Source organism: Melanotaenia boesemani, chromosome 11 (assembly GCF_017639745.1).
Source record: "Melanotaenia boesemani isolate fMelBoe1 chromosome 11, fMelBoe1.pri, whole genome shotgun sequence".
Taxonomy (NCBI): domain Eukaryota; kingdom Metazoa; phylum Chordata; class Actinopteri; order Atheriniformes; family Melanotaeniidae; genus Melanotaenia; species Melanotaenia boesemani.
This window is the reverse complement of record NC_055692.1, coordinates 35,283,357-35,297,127: the sequence shown is the minus strand read 5'-3', so window position 1 is coordinate 35,297,127 and position 13,771 is coordinate 35,283,357. Positions and strand designations below refer to the sequence as shown.

The 13,771-nt window shown below is 36.2% G+C and overlaps 1 protein-coding gene across 1 annotated transcript; it reads right to left on the bottom strand.

Moving 5' to 3' along the window:
* Positions 1-93: 93 nt before the first annotated feature.
* On the bottom strand, positions 94-12,386 carry srp19 (signal recognition particle 19). Its single transcript, XM_041999520.1, has 6 exons — positions 12,348-12,386; positions 12,194-12,245; positions 8,851-8,926; positions 8,643-8,714; positions 8,459-8,567; positions 94-574 (listed from the first exon to the last, which is right to left on the bottom strand). The coding sequence occupies exons 1-6, from the start codon at positions 12,349-12,351 to the stop codon at positions 444-446; spliced, it is 444 nt and encodes a 147-aa protein (XP_041855454.1). The 5' UTR covers positions 12,352-12,386; the 3' UTR covers positions 94-443.
* Between the last annotated feature and the right edge of the window lie 1,385 nt (positions 12,387-13,771).

Sequence of the window (13,771 nt, the reverse complement as noted above, 5' to 3'; positions counted from 1 at the left end):
AAATAAGTCGATTAGTTCTGAGGAAATAAATGAAATCTAACAACAAACTGTTTCTTCTACCAATTCTGCCACATTAAAAACAAACAAGGTGAGAAAAATGAGCCATTTATTCATCTTTCAAATAACAGCCAAATTAACAAAACATGGAAAAAGGTTCACAACGTATCTGAAAACAGGTCACCTCCCCTTTCTTTTGGCGTTTCTCTTCACGTCGGACCATCCAGAAGCAAGATTCCTCAGATGGAAACTAGTTTATATGGCGCAACAACAGAAATATGTTTTCATGGTGAAGCCTGCAACTCAGACTTTTACATGTTCAGAGAAATAAACCACTTCAAAACTAAATGTCTCTGGTTCTGGTTCCCATTCAGTCCAGCAGTGATCCTAACCAACAAACTGAGATCAAGGTCAAAGTAAACAAATAACTGGTCGTCTTCGTGAGCCTATTTCTTCTTCTTCTTGCTCTTCTTTCCTCCTTCTCCCTGCTGAGAGCTGGTGTCGCCTCCTCCGCTCTTCTGAGTGCGAGTCTTTAGTTTAGGGATCATCTCTGCGACGTAGAACATCACGTCTTTACCTAAAAACAAACAAAAACATCACGTCTTTACCCGAACACAAACAAAAACATCACGTCTTTACCTAAAAACAAACAAAAACATCACGTCTTTACCCGAACACAAACAAAAACATCACGTCTTTACCTGAAAGCAAACAAAAACATCACGTCTTTACCTAAAAACAAACAAAAACATCACGTCTTTACCTACAAACAAACAAAAACATCAAGTCTTTACCTAAAAACAAACAAAAACATCACGTCTTTACCCGAACACAAACAAAAACATCACGTCTTTACCTAAAAGCAAACAAAAACATCACGTCTTTACCCGAACACAAACAAAAACATCACGTCTTTACCTAAAAGCAAACAAAAACATCACGTCTTTACCTAAAAACAAACAAAAACATCACGTCTTTACCTACAAGCAAACAAAAACATCAAGTCTTTACCTAAAAACAAACAAAAACATCACGTCTTTACCCGAACACAAACAAAAACATCACGTCTTTACCTAAAAGCAAACAAAAACATCACGTCTTTACCTAAAAACAAACAAAAACATCACGTCTTTACCTACAAACAAACAAAAACATCAAGTCTTTACCTAAAAACAAACAAAACCATCACGTCTTTACCCACAAACAAACAAAAACATCCCGTCTTTACCTAAAAACAAACAAAAACATCACGTCTTTACCTAAAAACAAACAAAAACATCACGTCTTTACCTACAAACAAACAAAAACATCAAGTCTTTACCTAAAAACAAACAAAACCATCACGTCTTTACCTAAAAACAAACAAAAACATCACGTCTTTACCTAAAAACAAACAAAAACATCAAGTCTTTACCTAAAAACAAACAAAAACATCAAGTCTTTACCTAAAAACAAACAAAAACAACACGTCTTTACCTAAAAACAAAAACAACACGTCTTTACCTAAAAACAAAAAAACATCACGTCTTTACCTGAAAACAAAAACATCACGTCTTTACCCACAAACAAACAAAAACATCCCGTCTTTACCTAAAAACAAACAAAAACATCACGTCTTTACCTAAAAACAAACAAAAACATCATGTCTTTACCTACAAACAAACAAAAACGTCAAGTCTTTACCTAAAAACAAACAAAACCATCACGTCTTTACCTAAAAACAAACAAAAACATCACGTCTTTACCTAAAAACAAACAAAAACATCACGTCTTTACCTAAAAACAAACAAAAACATCAAGTCTTTACCTAAAAACAAACAAAAACATCACGTCTTTACCTACAAACAAACAAAAACATCAAGTCTTTACCTAAAAACAAACAAAAACAACACGTCTTTACCTAAAAACAAAAACAACACGTCTTTACCTAAAAACAAAAAAACATCACGTCTTTACCTGAAAACAAACAAAAACATCAAGTCTTTACCTACAAACAAAAAAACATCACGTCTTTACCTAAAAACAAAAAAAACATCACGTCTTTACCTACAAACAAACAAAAACATCAAGTCTTTACCTAAAAACAAACAAAAACATCAAGTCTTTACCTACAAACAAACAAAAACATCACGTCTTTACCTAAAAACAAACAAAAACATCACGTCTTTACCTAAAAACAAACATACACATCACGTCTTTACCTAAAAACAAACTAAAACATCAAGTCTTTACCTAAAAACAAACAAAACCATCACGTCTTTACCTAAAAACAAACAAAAACATCACGTCTTTACCTAAAAACAAACAAAAACATCAAGTCTTTACCTAAAAACAAACAAAAACATCACGTCTTTACCTACAAACAAAAACAACACGTCTTTACCTAAAAACAAAAAAACATCACGTCTTTACCTGAAAACAAACAAAAACATCAAGTCTTTACCTACAAACAAAAAAACATCACGTCTTTACCTAAAAACAAAAAAAACATCACGTCTTTACCTACAAACAAACAAAAACATCAAGTCTTTACCTAAAAACAAACAAAAACATCAAGTCTTTACCTACAAACAAACAAAAACATCACGTCTTTACCTAAAAACAAACAAAAACATCACGTCTTTACCTAAAAACAAACATACACATCACGTCTTTACCTAAAAACAAACAAAAACATCACGTCTTTACCTAAAAACAAACAAAAACATCAAGTCTTTACCTAAAAACAAACAAAAACATCACGTCTTTACCTACAAACAAACAAAAACATCAAGTCTTTACCTAAAAACAAACAAAAACAACACGTCTTTACCTAAAAACAAAAACAACACGTCTTTACCTAAAAACAAAAAAACATCACGTCTTTACCTGAAAACAAACAAAAACATCAAGTCTTTACCTACAAACAAAAAAACATCACGTCTTTACCTAAAAACAAAAAAAACATCACGTCTTTACCTACAAACAAACAAAAACATCAAGTCTTTACCTAAAAACAAACAAAAACATCAAGTCTTTACCTACAAACAAACAAAAACATCACGTCTTTACCTAAAAACAAACAAAAACATCACGTCTTTACCTAAAAACAAACATACACATCACGTCTTTACCTAAAAACAAACTAAAACATCACGTCTTTACCTAAAAACAAACAAAAACAACACGTCTTTACCTGAAAACAAACAAAAACATCAAGTCTTTACCTACAAACAAAAAAACATCACGTCTTTAGCTGAAAACAAACAAAAACATCACATCTTTACCTAAAAACAAAAAAACATCACGTCTTTACCTAAAAACAAACAAAAACATCACGTCTTTACCTACAAACAAACAAAAACATCAAGTCTTTACCTAAAAACAAACAAAAACATCACGTCTTTACCCGAACACAAACAAAAACATCACGTCTTTACCTAAAAGCAAACAAAAACATCACGTCTTTACCTAAAAACAAACAAAAACATCACGTCTTTACCCGAACACAAACAAAAACATCACGTCTTTACCTGAAAGCAAACAAAAACATCACGTCTTTACCTAAAAACAAACAAAAACATCACGTCTTTACCTACAAACAAACAAAAACATCAAGTCTTTACCTAAAAACAAACAAAAACATCACGTCTTTACCCGAACACAAACAAAAACATCACGTCTTTACCTAAAAACAAACAAAAACATCACGTCTTTACCTACAAACAAACAAAAACATCAAGTCTTTACCTAAAAACAAACAAAAACAACACGTCTTTACCTAAAAACAAACAAAAACATCACGTCTTTACCTAAAAACAAAAAAACATCACGTCTTTACCTGAAAACAAACAAAAACATCAAGTCTTTACCTACAAACAAAAAAACATCACGTCTTTACCTAAAAACAAAAAAAACATCACGTCTTTACCTACAAACAAACAAAAACATCAAGTCTTTACCTAAAAACAAACAAAAACATCAAGTCTTTACCTACAAACAAACAAAAACATCACGTCTTTACCTAAAAACAAACAAAAACATCACGTCTTTACCTAAAAACAAACATACACATCACGTCTTTACCTAAAAACAAACTAAAACATCACGTCTTTACCTAAAAACAAACAAAAACAACACGTCTTTACCTGAAAACAAACAAAAACATCAAGTCTTTACCTACAAACAAAAAAACATCACGTCTTTAGCTGAAAACAAACAAAAACATCACGTCTTTACCTAAAAACAAAAAAACATCACGTCTTTACCTAAAAACAAACAAAAACATCACGTCTTTACCTACAAACAAACAAAAACATCAAGTCTTTACCTAAAAACAAACAAAAACATCACGTCTTTACCCGAACACAAACAAAAACATCACGTCTTTACCTAAAAGCAAACAAAAACATCACGTCTTTACCTAAAAACAAACAAAAACATCACGTCTTTACCCGAACACAAACAAAAACATCACGTCTTTACCTGAAAGCAAACAAAAACATCACGTCTTTACCTAAAAACAAACAAAAACATCACGTCTTTACCTACAAACAAACAAAAACATCAAGTCTTTACCTAAAAACAAACAAAAACATCACGTCTTTACCCGAACACAAACAAAAACATCACGTCTTTACCTAAAAGCAAACAAAAACATCACGTCTTTACCTACAAACAAACAAAAACATCAAGTCTTTACCTAAAAACAAACAAAAACAACACGTCTTTACCTAAAAACAAACAAAAACATCACGTCTTTACCTAAAAACAAAAAAACATCACGTCTTTACCTGAAAACAAACAAAAACATCAAGTCTTTACCTACAAACAAAAAAACATCACGTCTTTACCTAAAAACAAAAAAAACCATCACGTCTTTACCTACAAACAAACAAAAACATCAAGTCTTTACCTAAAAACAAACAAAAACATCAAGTCTTTACCTACAAACAAACAAAAACATCACGTCTTTACCTAAAAACAAACAAAAACATCACGTCTTTACCTAAAAACAAACATACACATCACGTCTTTACCTACAAACAAACAAAAACATCACGTCTTTACCTAAAAACAAACAAAAACATCACGTCTTTACCTGAAAACAAACAAAAACATCAAGTCTTTACCTACAAACAAAAAAACATCACGTCTTTAGCTGAAAACAAACAAAAACATCACGTCTTTACCTAAAAACAAACAAAAACATCACGTCTTTACCTACAAACAAACAAAAACATCAAGTCTTTACCTAAAAACAAACAAAAACAACACGTCTTTACCTAAAAACAAACAAAAACATCACGTCTTTACCTAAAAACAAAAAAACATCACGTCTTTACCTGAAAACAAACAAAAACATCAAGTCTTTACCTACAAACAAAAAAACATCACGTCTTTAGCTGAAAACAAACAAAAACATCACGTCTTTACCTAAAAACAAACAAAAACATCACGTCTTTACCTAAAAACAAACAAAAACAACACGTCTTTACCTAAAGACAAACAAAAACATCACGTCTTTACCTAAAAACAAACAAAAACAACACGTCTTTGCTTAAAAACAAACAAAAACATCACGTCTTTACCTAAAAACACATAAAAACATCACGTCTTTACCTAAAAACAAACAAAAACATCACGTCTTTACCTAAAAACAAACAAAAACAACACGTCTTTACCTAAAAACAAACAAAAACATCAAGCCTTTACCTAAAAACAAACAAAAACATCACGTCTTTACCTAAAAACAAAAAAACATCACGTCTTTACCTAAAAACAAACAAAAACAACACGTCTTTACCTAAAAACAAAAACATCACGTCTTTACCTAAAAACAAACAAAAACATCACGTCTTTACCTAAAAACAAACAAACACATCACGTCTTTACCTAAAAACAAACACAAACATCACGTCTTTACCTAAAAACAAACAAAAACATCACGTCTTTACCTAAAAACAAACAAACACAACACGTCTTCACCTAAAACAAACAAAAACATCACGTCTTTACCTAAAAACAAACAAACACATCACGTCTTTACCTAAAAACAAACAAACACATCACGTCTTTACCTAAAAACAAACAAAAACATCACGTCTTTACCTAAAAACAAACAAACACAACACGTCTTCACCTAAAACAAACAAAAACATCACGTCTTTACCTAAAAACAAACAAAAACAACACGTCTTTACATAAAAACAAACAAAAACAACACTTCTTTACCTAAAAACAAATAAAAACATCACGTCTTTACCTAAAAACAAACAAAAACAACACGTCTTTACCTAAAAACAAACAAAAACAACACGTCTTTGCTTAAAAACAAACAAAAACAACACGTCTTTGCTTAAAAACAAACAAAAACAACACTTCTTTACCTAAAAACAAATAAAAACATCACGTCTTTACCTAAAAACAAACAAAAACATCACGTCTTTACCTAAAAACAAACAAAAACAACACGTCTTTACCTAAAAACAAAAACATCACGTCTTTACCTAAAAACAAACAAACACATCACGTCTTTACCTAAAAACAAACAAAAACATCACGTCTTTACCTAAAAACAAACAAACACATCACTTCTTTACCTAAAAACAAACACAAACATCACGTCTTTACCTAAAAACAAACAAAAACATCACGTCTTTACCTAAAAACAAACAAACACAACACGTCTTCACCTAAAACAAACAAAAACATCACGTCTTTACCTAAAAACAAACAAAAACATCACGTCTTTACCTAAAAACAAACAAACACATCACGTCTTTACCTAAAAACAAACAAAAACATCACGTCTTTACCTAAAAACAAACAAACACAACACGTCTTCACCTAAAACAAACAAAAACATCACGTCTTTACCTAAAAACAAACAAAAACATCACGTCTTTACCTAAAAACAAACAAAAACAACACGTCTTTACCTAAAAACAAAAAAAAACATCACGTCTTTACCTAAAGACAAACAAAAACATCACGTCTTTACCTAAAAACAAACAAAAACAACACGTCTTTGCTTAAAAACAAACAAAAACATCACGTCTTTACCTAAAAACAAATAAAAACATCACGTCTTTACCTAAAAACAAACAAAAACATCACGTCTTTACCTAAAAACAAACAAAAACAACACGTCTTTACCTAAAAACAAACAAAAACATCACGTCTTTACCTAAAAACAAACAAAAACAACACGTCTTTACCTAAAAACAAAAACATCACGTCTTTACCTAAAAACAAACAAAAACAACACGTCTTTGCTTAAAAACAAACAAAAACATCACGTCTTTACCTAAAAACAAATAAAAACATCACGTCTTTACCTAAAAACAAACAAAAACATCACGTCTTTACCTAAAAACAAATAAAAACATCACGTCTTTACCTAAAAACAAACAAAAACATCACGCCTTTACCTAAAAACAAACAAAAACAACACGTCTTTACCTAAAAACAAAAACATCACGTCTTTACCTAAAAACAAACAAAAACATCACGTCTTTACCTAAAAACAAACAAAAACATCACGTCTTTACCTAAAAACAAACAAAAACAACACGTCTTTACCTAAAAACAAAAACATCACGTCTTTACCTAAAAACAAACAAACACATCACGTCTTTACCTAAAAACAAACAAAAACATCACGTCTTTACCTAAAAACAAACAAACACATCACTTCTTTACCTAAAAACAAACACAAACATCACGTCTTTACCTAAAAACAAACAAAAACATCACGTCTTTACCTAAAAACAAACAAACACAACACGTCTTCACCTAAAACAAACAAAAACATCACGTCTTTACCTAAAAACAAACAAAAACATCACGTCTTTACCTAAAAACAAACAAAAACAACACGTCTTTACCTAAAAACAAACAAAAACATCACGTCTTTACCTAAAAACAAACAAACACAACACGTCTTTACCTAAAAACAAACAAAAACATCACGTCTTTACCTAAAAACAAACAAAAACATCACGTCTTTACCTACAAACAAACAAAAACATCACGTCTTTACCTAAAAACAAACAAAAACATCACGTCTTTACCTAAAAACAAACAAAAACATCACGTCTTTACCTAAAAACAAACAAAAACATCACGTCTTTACCTAAAAACAAACAAAAACAACACGGCTTTACCTAAAAACAAACAAAAACAAAATAAAAGGTGTGAAGAAAACTTATAAAACTAACAATAAATGTGTAAGTGAGGTAAAATATAGTAAAATCTTTACGTACTTTTCTCCAGAAATTGCAGGTTGTAATATTTTCTAAAAGGACGGTGTAGTAAATGGAAACATGGTGATAATGAAGAGGTTTTTATATCTATAGGCTACTATGCAGTTATCTTACTGGCCCGGTCCACTGGAGACCAGACTAAGCTGAACGCGGAACCTGAACTGAGTCCGATGGGTAGAGGATAAAAGTGGGCGGGGCTTCCTGATGGGACTTACGGGAGCTGAATTTGTCCTGACAGAAGCTGCCGTCAGCCTGCTTCATCTGAACTCTGACCCGACCTCGGAACTGGACGTCCCTGTTCCACTCCCTGGGATGCATCTTGTTCTGAAACACACACACCACCACGTCAGCAAACACTGGTAAAACTCTGATGTGTGTGTGTTCGGCCTGCAAGCTTACCTCCACGTAGACGCTCATCCCTGCAGCCGTCAGGACATCCCTGATCTCCGCACAGGACGGATTCTCCACCGCCTGCAAACACATCATCATCATCATCATCATCATCATCATCATCTGCTCCGAAAGTCAACAACACAGAAGCTCATGGTTCAGGCAGCAGCTGTCAATCATTCCTGGTTCAGAAACTGTGGGAAACAAGAATCCAGACCTTCTCCGTGGGAATCCTTCGTCCTTCTGCCAGAGTCTTCTTACTGTTGATGTAGACGGGATAGAGGCAGATGAACCTGAAACAGACAGCCATTCCTTTTCTAAAACATTACAACAAAACAAGTCATTTCCCACGTCACATTAAAAATGGCATGGTCTCAGTGAGAGAAGCTGGTTTTGGGGATATGGGTGCTCGTCACAGCTGTGAACCAAATCCACCCCAAACAACTTTATTCTCCTTATTAATTAGGATTCGGACATTTTTCCGGCCTCACATTTAGAGGACGGCTGCAGGACGACCCATCTGATACAGACCACTCATCGTCCCATCTGACATTCTGGTCCACACTCCTTACCAGTAAACTGTAATGGGATTTATTAGTACTTATATCTGTACTTAGTATCAGTAAGTACTCCAATGTAAGTACTTGTACTCAGTTTGAAAATAACGTGGTATTGCTGCGTTCCTACCCTGGACCTTATAAAAGCCCCTTTATCCAAATCCAGTTCAGCAAGATGCAAACTGGTGTTTCTCTTCTTCACCAACGTTTTCTTTATTCCTTGTAGGAACTTCGTCTGCGACTAATCTACAGTACGACATACTTTACTGTGCCGCTACACCATGTGTTCGAGTGATTAACTGGTAGTGTAGGGACATTTATCCTGGCTGGATGCTGTGCCTGTTAATGCCGTCACAACACAGCTACACCCAATACAACTACAACAGCATCACACAGGCAACAGGAGGACAGCTGAAGTACACAGAGTCCTACCCCTTATACCTATTGCACACACTCCGTACACATATTACACAACAAAATGCTAAGAATACATAATAAATAATATTAAAAATCACAACACAGTGTAAATCTGTTGCACAGTCTCCTCTGCTTCAGGCAGGATTATTTCATTCTGACTGAAGTTGCACAAATGAGTTTTATAGCAGTTCAGTTTACAGCAAGGGACTCGGTTAAAGTTCATATTCTGTGTGGAGGACATGTGATGGGTGGACACTGTCTTCTGCAGCCTGTTCCTTTTCTTATCACCTTCATAGCAGTGTGTACCAGCCTGCTGAGCTCAGTTCACCTGTACCGTCAGGTTGCTGTGACCAAGCTGACATCTTATCGAGCTCTACAATGCTGTCTGAGAAGAAGAAACAACCTCCTGGCTGACATCGTTCACCCCCTCCTGACTGACATCGTTCACCCCCTCCTGTCCGACACCGTTCACCCCCTCCTGACTGACATCGTTCACCCCCTCCTGACTGACACCGTTCTGACTGACACCGTTCTGACTGACACCGTTCACCCCCTCCTGACTGACACCGTTCATCCCCTCCTGACTGACACCGTTCTGACCGACACCGTTCACCCCCTCCTGACTGACACCATTCTGACTGACACCGTTCTGACTGACACCGTTCACCCCCTCCTGACTGACACAGTTCACCCCCTCCTGACTGACACAGTTCACCCCCTCCTGACCGACACAGTTCACCCCCTCCTGACTGACACAGTTCACCCCCTCCTGACTGACACCGTTCACCCCCTCCTGACCGACACCGTTCACCCCCTCCTGACCGACACAGTTCACCCCCTCCTGACTGACACCGTTCTGACTGACACCGTTCACCCCCTCCTGACCGACACCGTTCTGACTGACACCGTTCACCCCCTCCTGACCGACACCGTTCTGACTGACATCGTTCACTCCCTCCTGTCCGACACCGTTCACCCCCTCCTGACCGACACCGTTCACCCCCTCCTGACCGACACCGTTCTGACTGACATCGTTCACCCCCTCCTGTCCGACACCGTTCACCCCCTCCTGACCGACACCGTTCACCCCCTCCTGACCGACACAGTTCACCCCCTCCTGACCGACACAGTTCACCCCCTCCTGACCGACACCGTTCTGACCGACACAGTTCACCCCCTCCTGACCGACACCGTTCTGACCGACACAGTTCACCCCCTCCTGACCGACACCGTTCTGACTGACACCATTCACCCCCTCCTGACCGACACCGTTCACCCCCTCCTGACCGACACCGTTCACCCCCTCCTGACCGACACCGTTCACCCCCTCCTGACCGACACCGTTCACCCCCTCCTGGCCGACACCGTTCACCCCCTCCTGGCCGACACCGTTCACCCCCTCCTGACTGACACCGTTCTGACTGACATCGTTCACCCTCAGTCTACGTTAAAAAATAGAGTCTCTGCTGCAGACGTGCATGCAGGCTCTCCACGTGGACCTTCCATCAGGTGGCCATCGTCCGCTCCCTCCCCAGCCTGTAAACGGACTGGAGTGGGTCAAGAGACATATTAACTTTGGATTTAAGCAAAAACAACAAACACTTTTCCAAACAATTCATCAAGATTGAAGTGAAATCCACATGTGTAAAACCAGTATTCTCTATGGGTAATGTTTCTGCTAGCTAGAGGAACTGTGATGGATTTTTTCCAAACGGTAGGAACAATAAGCAAAACTAAAAAAAAATAAGAGGCATTAATGACTTCACATCTTTAGATGATAACTTTGGGCATAACTGCATTTGGTTGACATCCCTCACACTTAGACAGAAATGTTCATTTATTTAAAGTTTTTATCCTTTAATAAGTTTTAAATCATCTTCCTGTCATATGCCCAGCTGTTACCAACCTGTGGTCAGACAACGGTGTAAAACTCTGTTAAACGTCTTTGATAAGGTATGTGGCAGATAAAGACAACAAAGATTTAAATGTAACACCGGATAAAGTCCATTAAATCTGGATTTTAAAAAATCGTCAGGCGTCAACCAGAGAGAGGTCTGAACGTAAGGAAAAAACAAATTATTTACCAGAGGACACAAATCAACTTTTGGAAAATCTATCGATACGTCATTGAAGGTAAAGCTTGACCAACACGTACACGTCATGCTTTACAGCCATGGTATGGTTGGGAGAGAGAGATGGGTCGAAACTCACCAAAAACGACTTCGTTTTAATATTATCAGCACTTTCTAAAAGATTAAAACATCATTTTAAATATCGTTTAGTGGGACCAGTGTTCCCAGCGTGGCACGGAATTAAACTGGTTTATTTAATAATTGTTTGACTTGGTTTGACTGGACCGCTGACACGAAAAACGGGCAGCTTTTGGGGCTGACTTGAGGCCGTAAGCCATTTTAAATTCATACCGGGTTTTTAGTGACCCACCATACCGATAAATTCCCATTAATAGCGGCTGCTGACTAAACTAGACGAGTAGGACTCCTCAGCTCGCTTAAATTAAAGATAACTGACCAAAAGTTAGCCTGAGCCAATGATTAGCACTGTTAGCATCAACTTAGCTGAACTTACCTCTCTTTATCAGCGGGGTTCTGGGTTAAATGAGCCATAGCTGAGGTCGATTCTGCACAGAATACAGATAACAGTTTGATTTAAGTCGCTAAAACATACACTAAATGTTGGGATTTTTACATTATTCTATTTTTACAGGCTGTTAAATATGCACCCATATGTCTATGTACACCTTCTTCTTTGACTTTAACCTGGAGAACAATACTAACCGCCAGGTCTACACCGCCACCTAGCGGACAGAAAGATGAAGTATGGGATTATATTAAATTTAATATGGTTTCTAAATCCCAAAGGCATTTTTTTTTAAAGGAAATAATAATCATAATTAATTTGCAATCAACATCTTGTTTCAGAGGGTGGTGTGAATGTGGTAGGAATAGAACAGAGTAAAGTACTGTAATCTTCAATTCTCCCATAAGAGGGCAGATTTGTGTCACTGTCCAGAAACAGAAATACAAACATATAAAGATAAAGTTTCAAACAAAGAAAAGTATATACAGAAATAATATACAAAATACACTAAATAAATATTTTTTTAATTATTTGCATCTACACTAAATGTGCACATCAACATATAATAATAAATAATAATAAATGGACATATGGATATATAAAGAAAATAGCAGTAAGATAAAATAAATGAAAAATACAAACAAAGCTGCAGTCTGATCCCTAACCAGACTCCAGACTGCAATGCCAGACTCTTTATGTTCCTTAAGAGGCAGTTTTTATTTATTTAATCAGCCTGTCATCTGCACATGCAGTCAAAAAAAGTTATTGATTCCAAAGTGAAACAACAAAAATAGCTGGGTTAACGAATTAATAAATAATAATAATTCCAGTGGCATGGCTTTGAAACAATAGGCAAACGGGATGGGGTAGCTTGGGTTCGTGCTCCAGGATGCTGCTGATGGCCCGGGTCTCTGGGCTGCCCTAGTCTGCCTCTAGCCTCCGTAGAGTCATGGTCACATTTGCAGGATCACACTCATCTCTGATCCTTCCTCATTCCTCATCCTCTTCATGCTGACAGCCACTGAGGTGTCCAGTGGGTTTATACACTAAGAGATGCTTTGGTTCAGGTGTGTGTGTTTCTGGTATTTTGGTTGTTGTTGTCTTGGTTATTTTTTAGGAGCTCCTGATGATTGTCTGCTTAGTTTACCTGTATAAACTGTAAGAAATTCTCTGTTGTGTTTCTGTACAGGTGTAGCAGCTGCCTGTCTGCTGTTAGGTTGGATTAAAGCTCGTTGCTTCTATCTACTTTAACCTCGTTTCCTCTTCCTTTTTACTTCTCTTCACAATTTTCCTTTTTTTCTGTCCCCTCTGGTCAGGTACAGCAAGATTACATAAATTCTATAATTCAAAATAAATAAATAAGATAAAAATAAATAAACAAATAAATCAGATTATCAAGAGGAGCCTTTTACCCATAAAGCGCTCCTTGGCAAAGCAAATGCATTCGGAACAACACAACAACCAGACCATCATTCTGCTGCCACCGTGCTGGACAGGACAAATAAAAATAATAAAAAACAGGAAAAAAAAAGTTTTTAAATGTCATGTTTCAAGAACCAGAAAGGA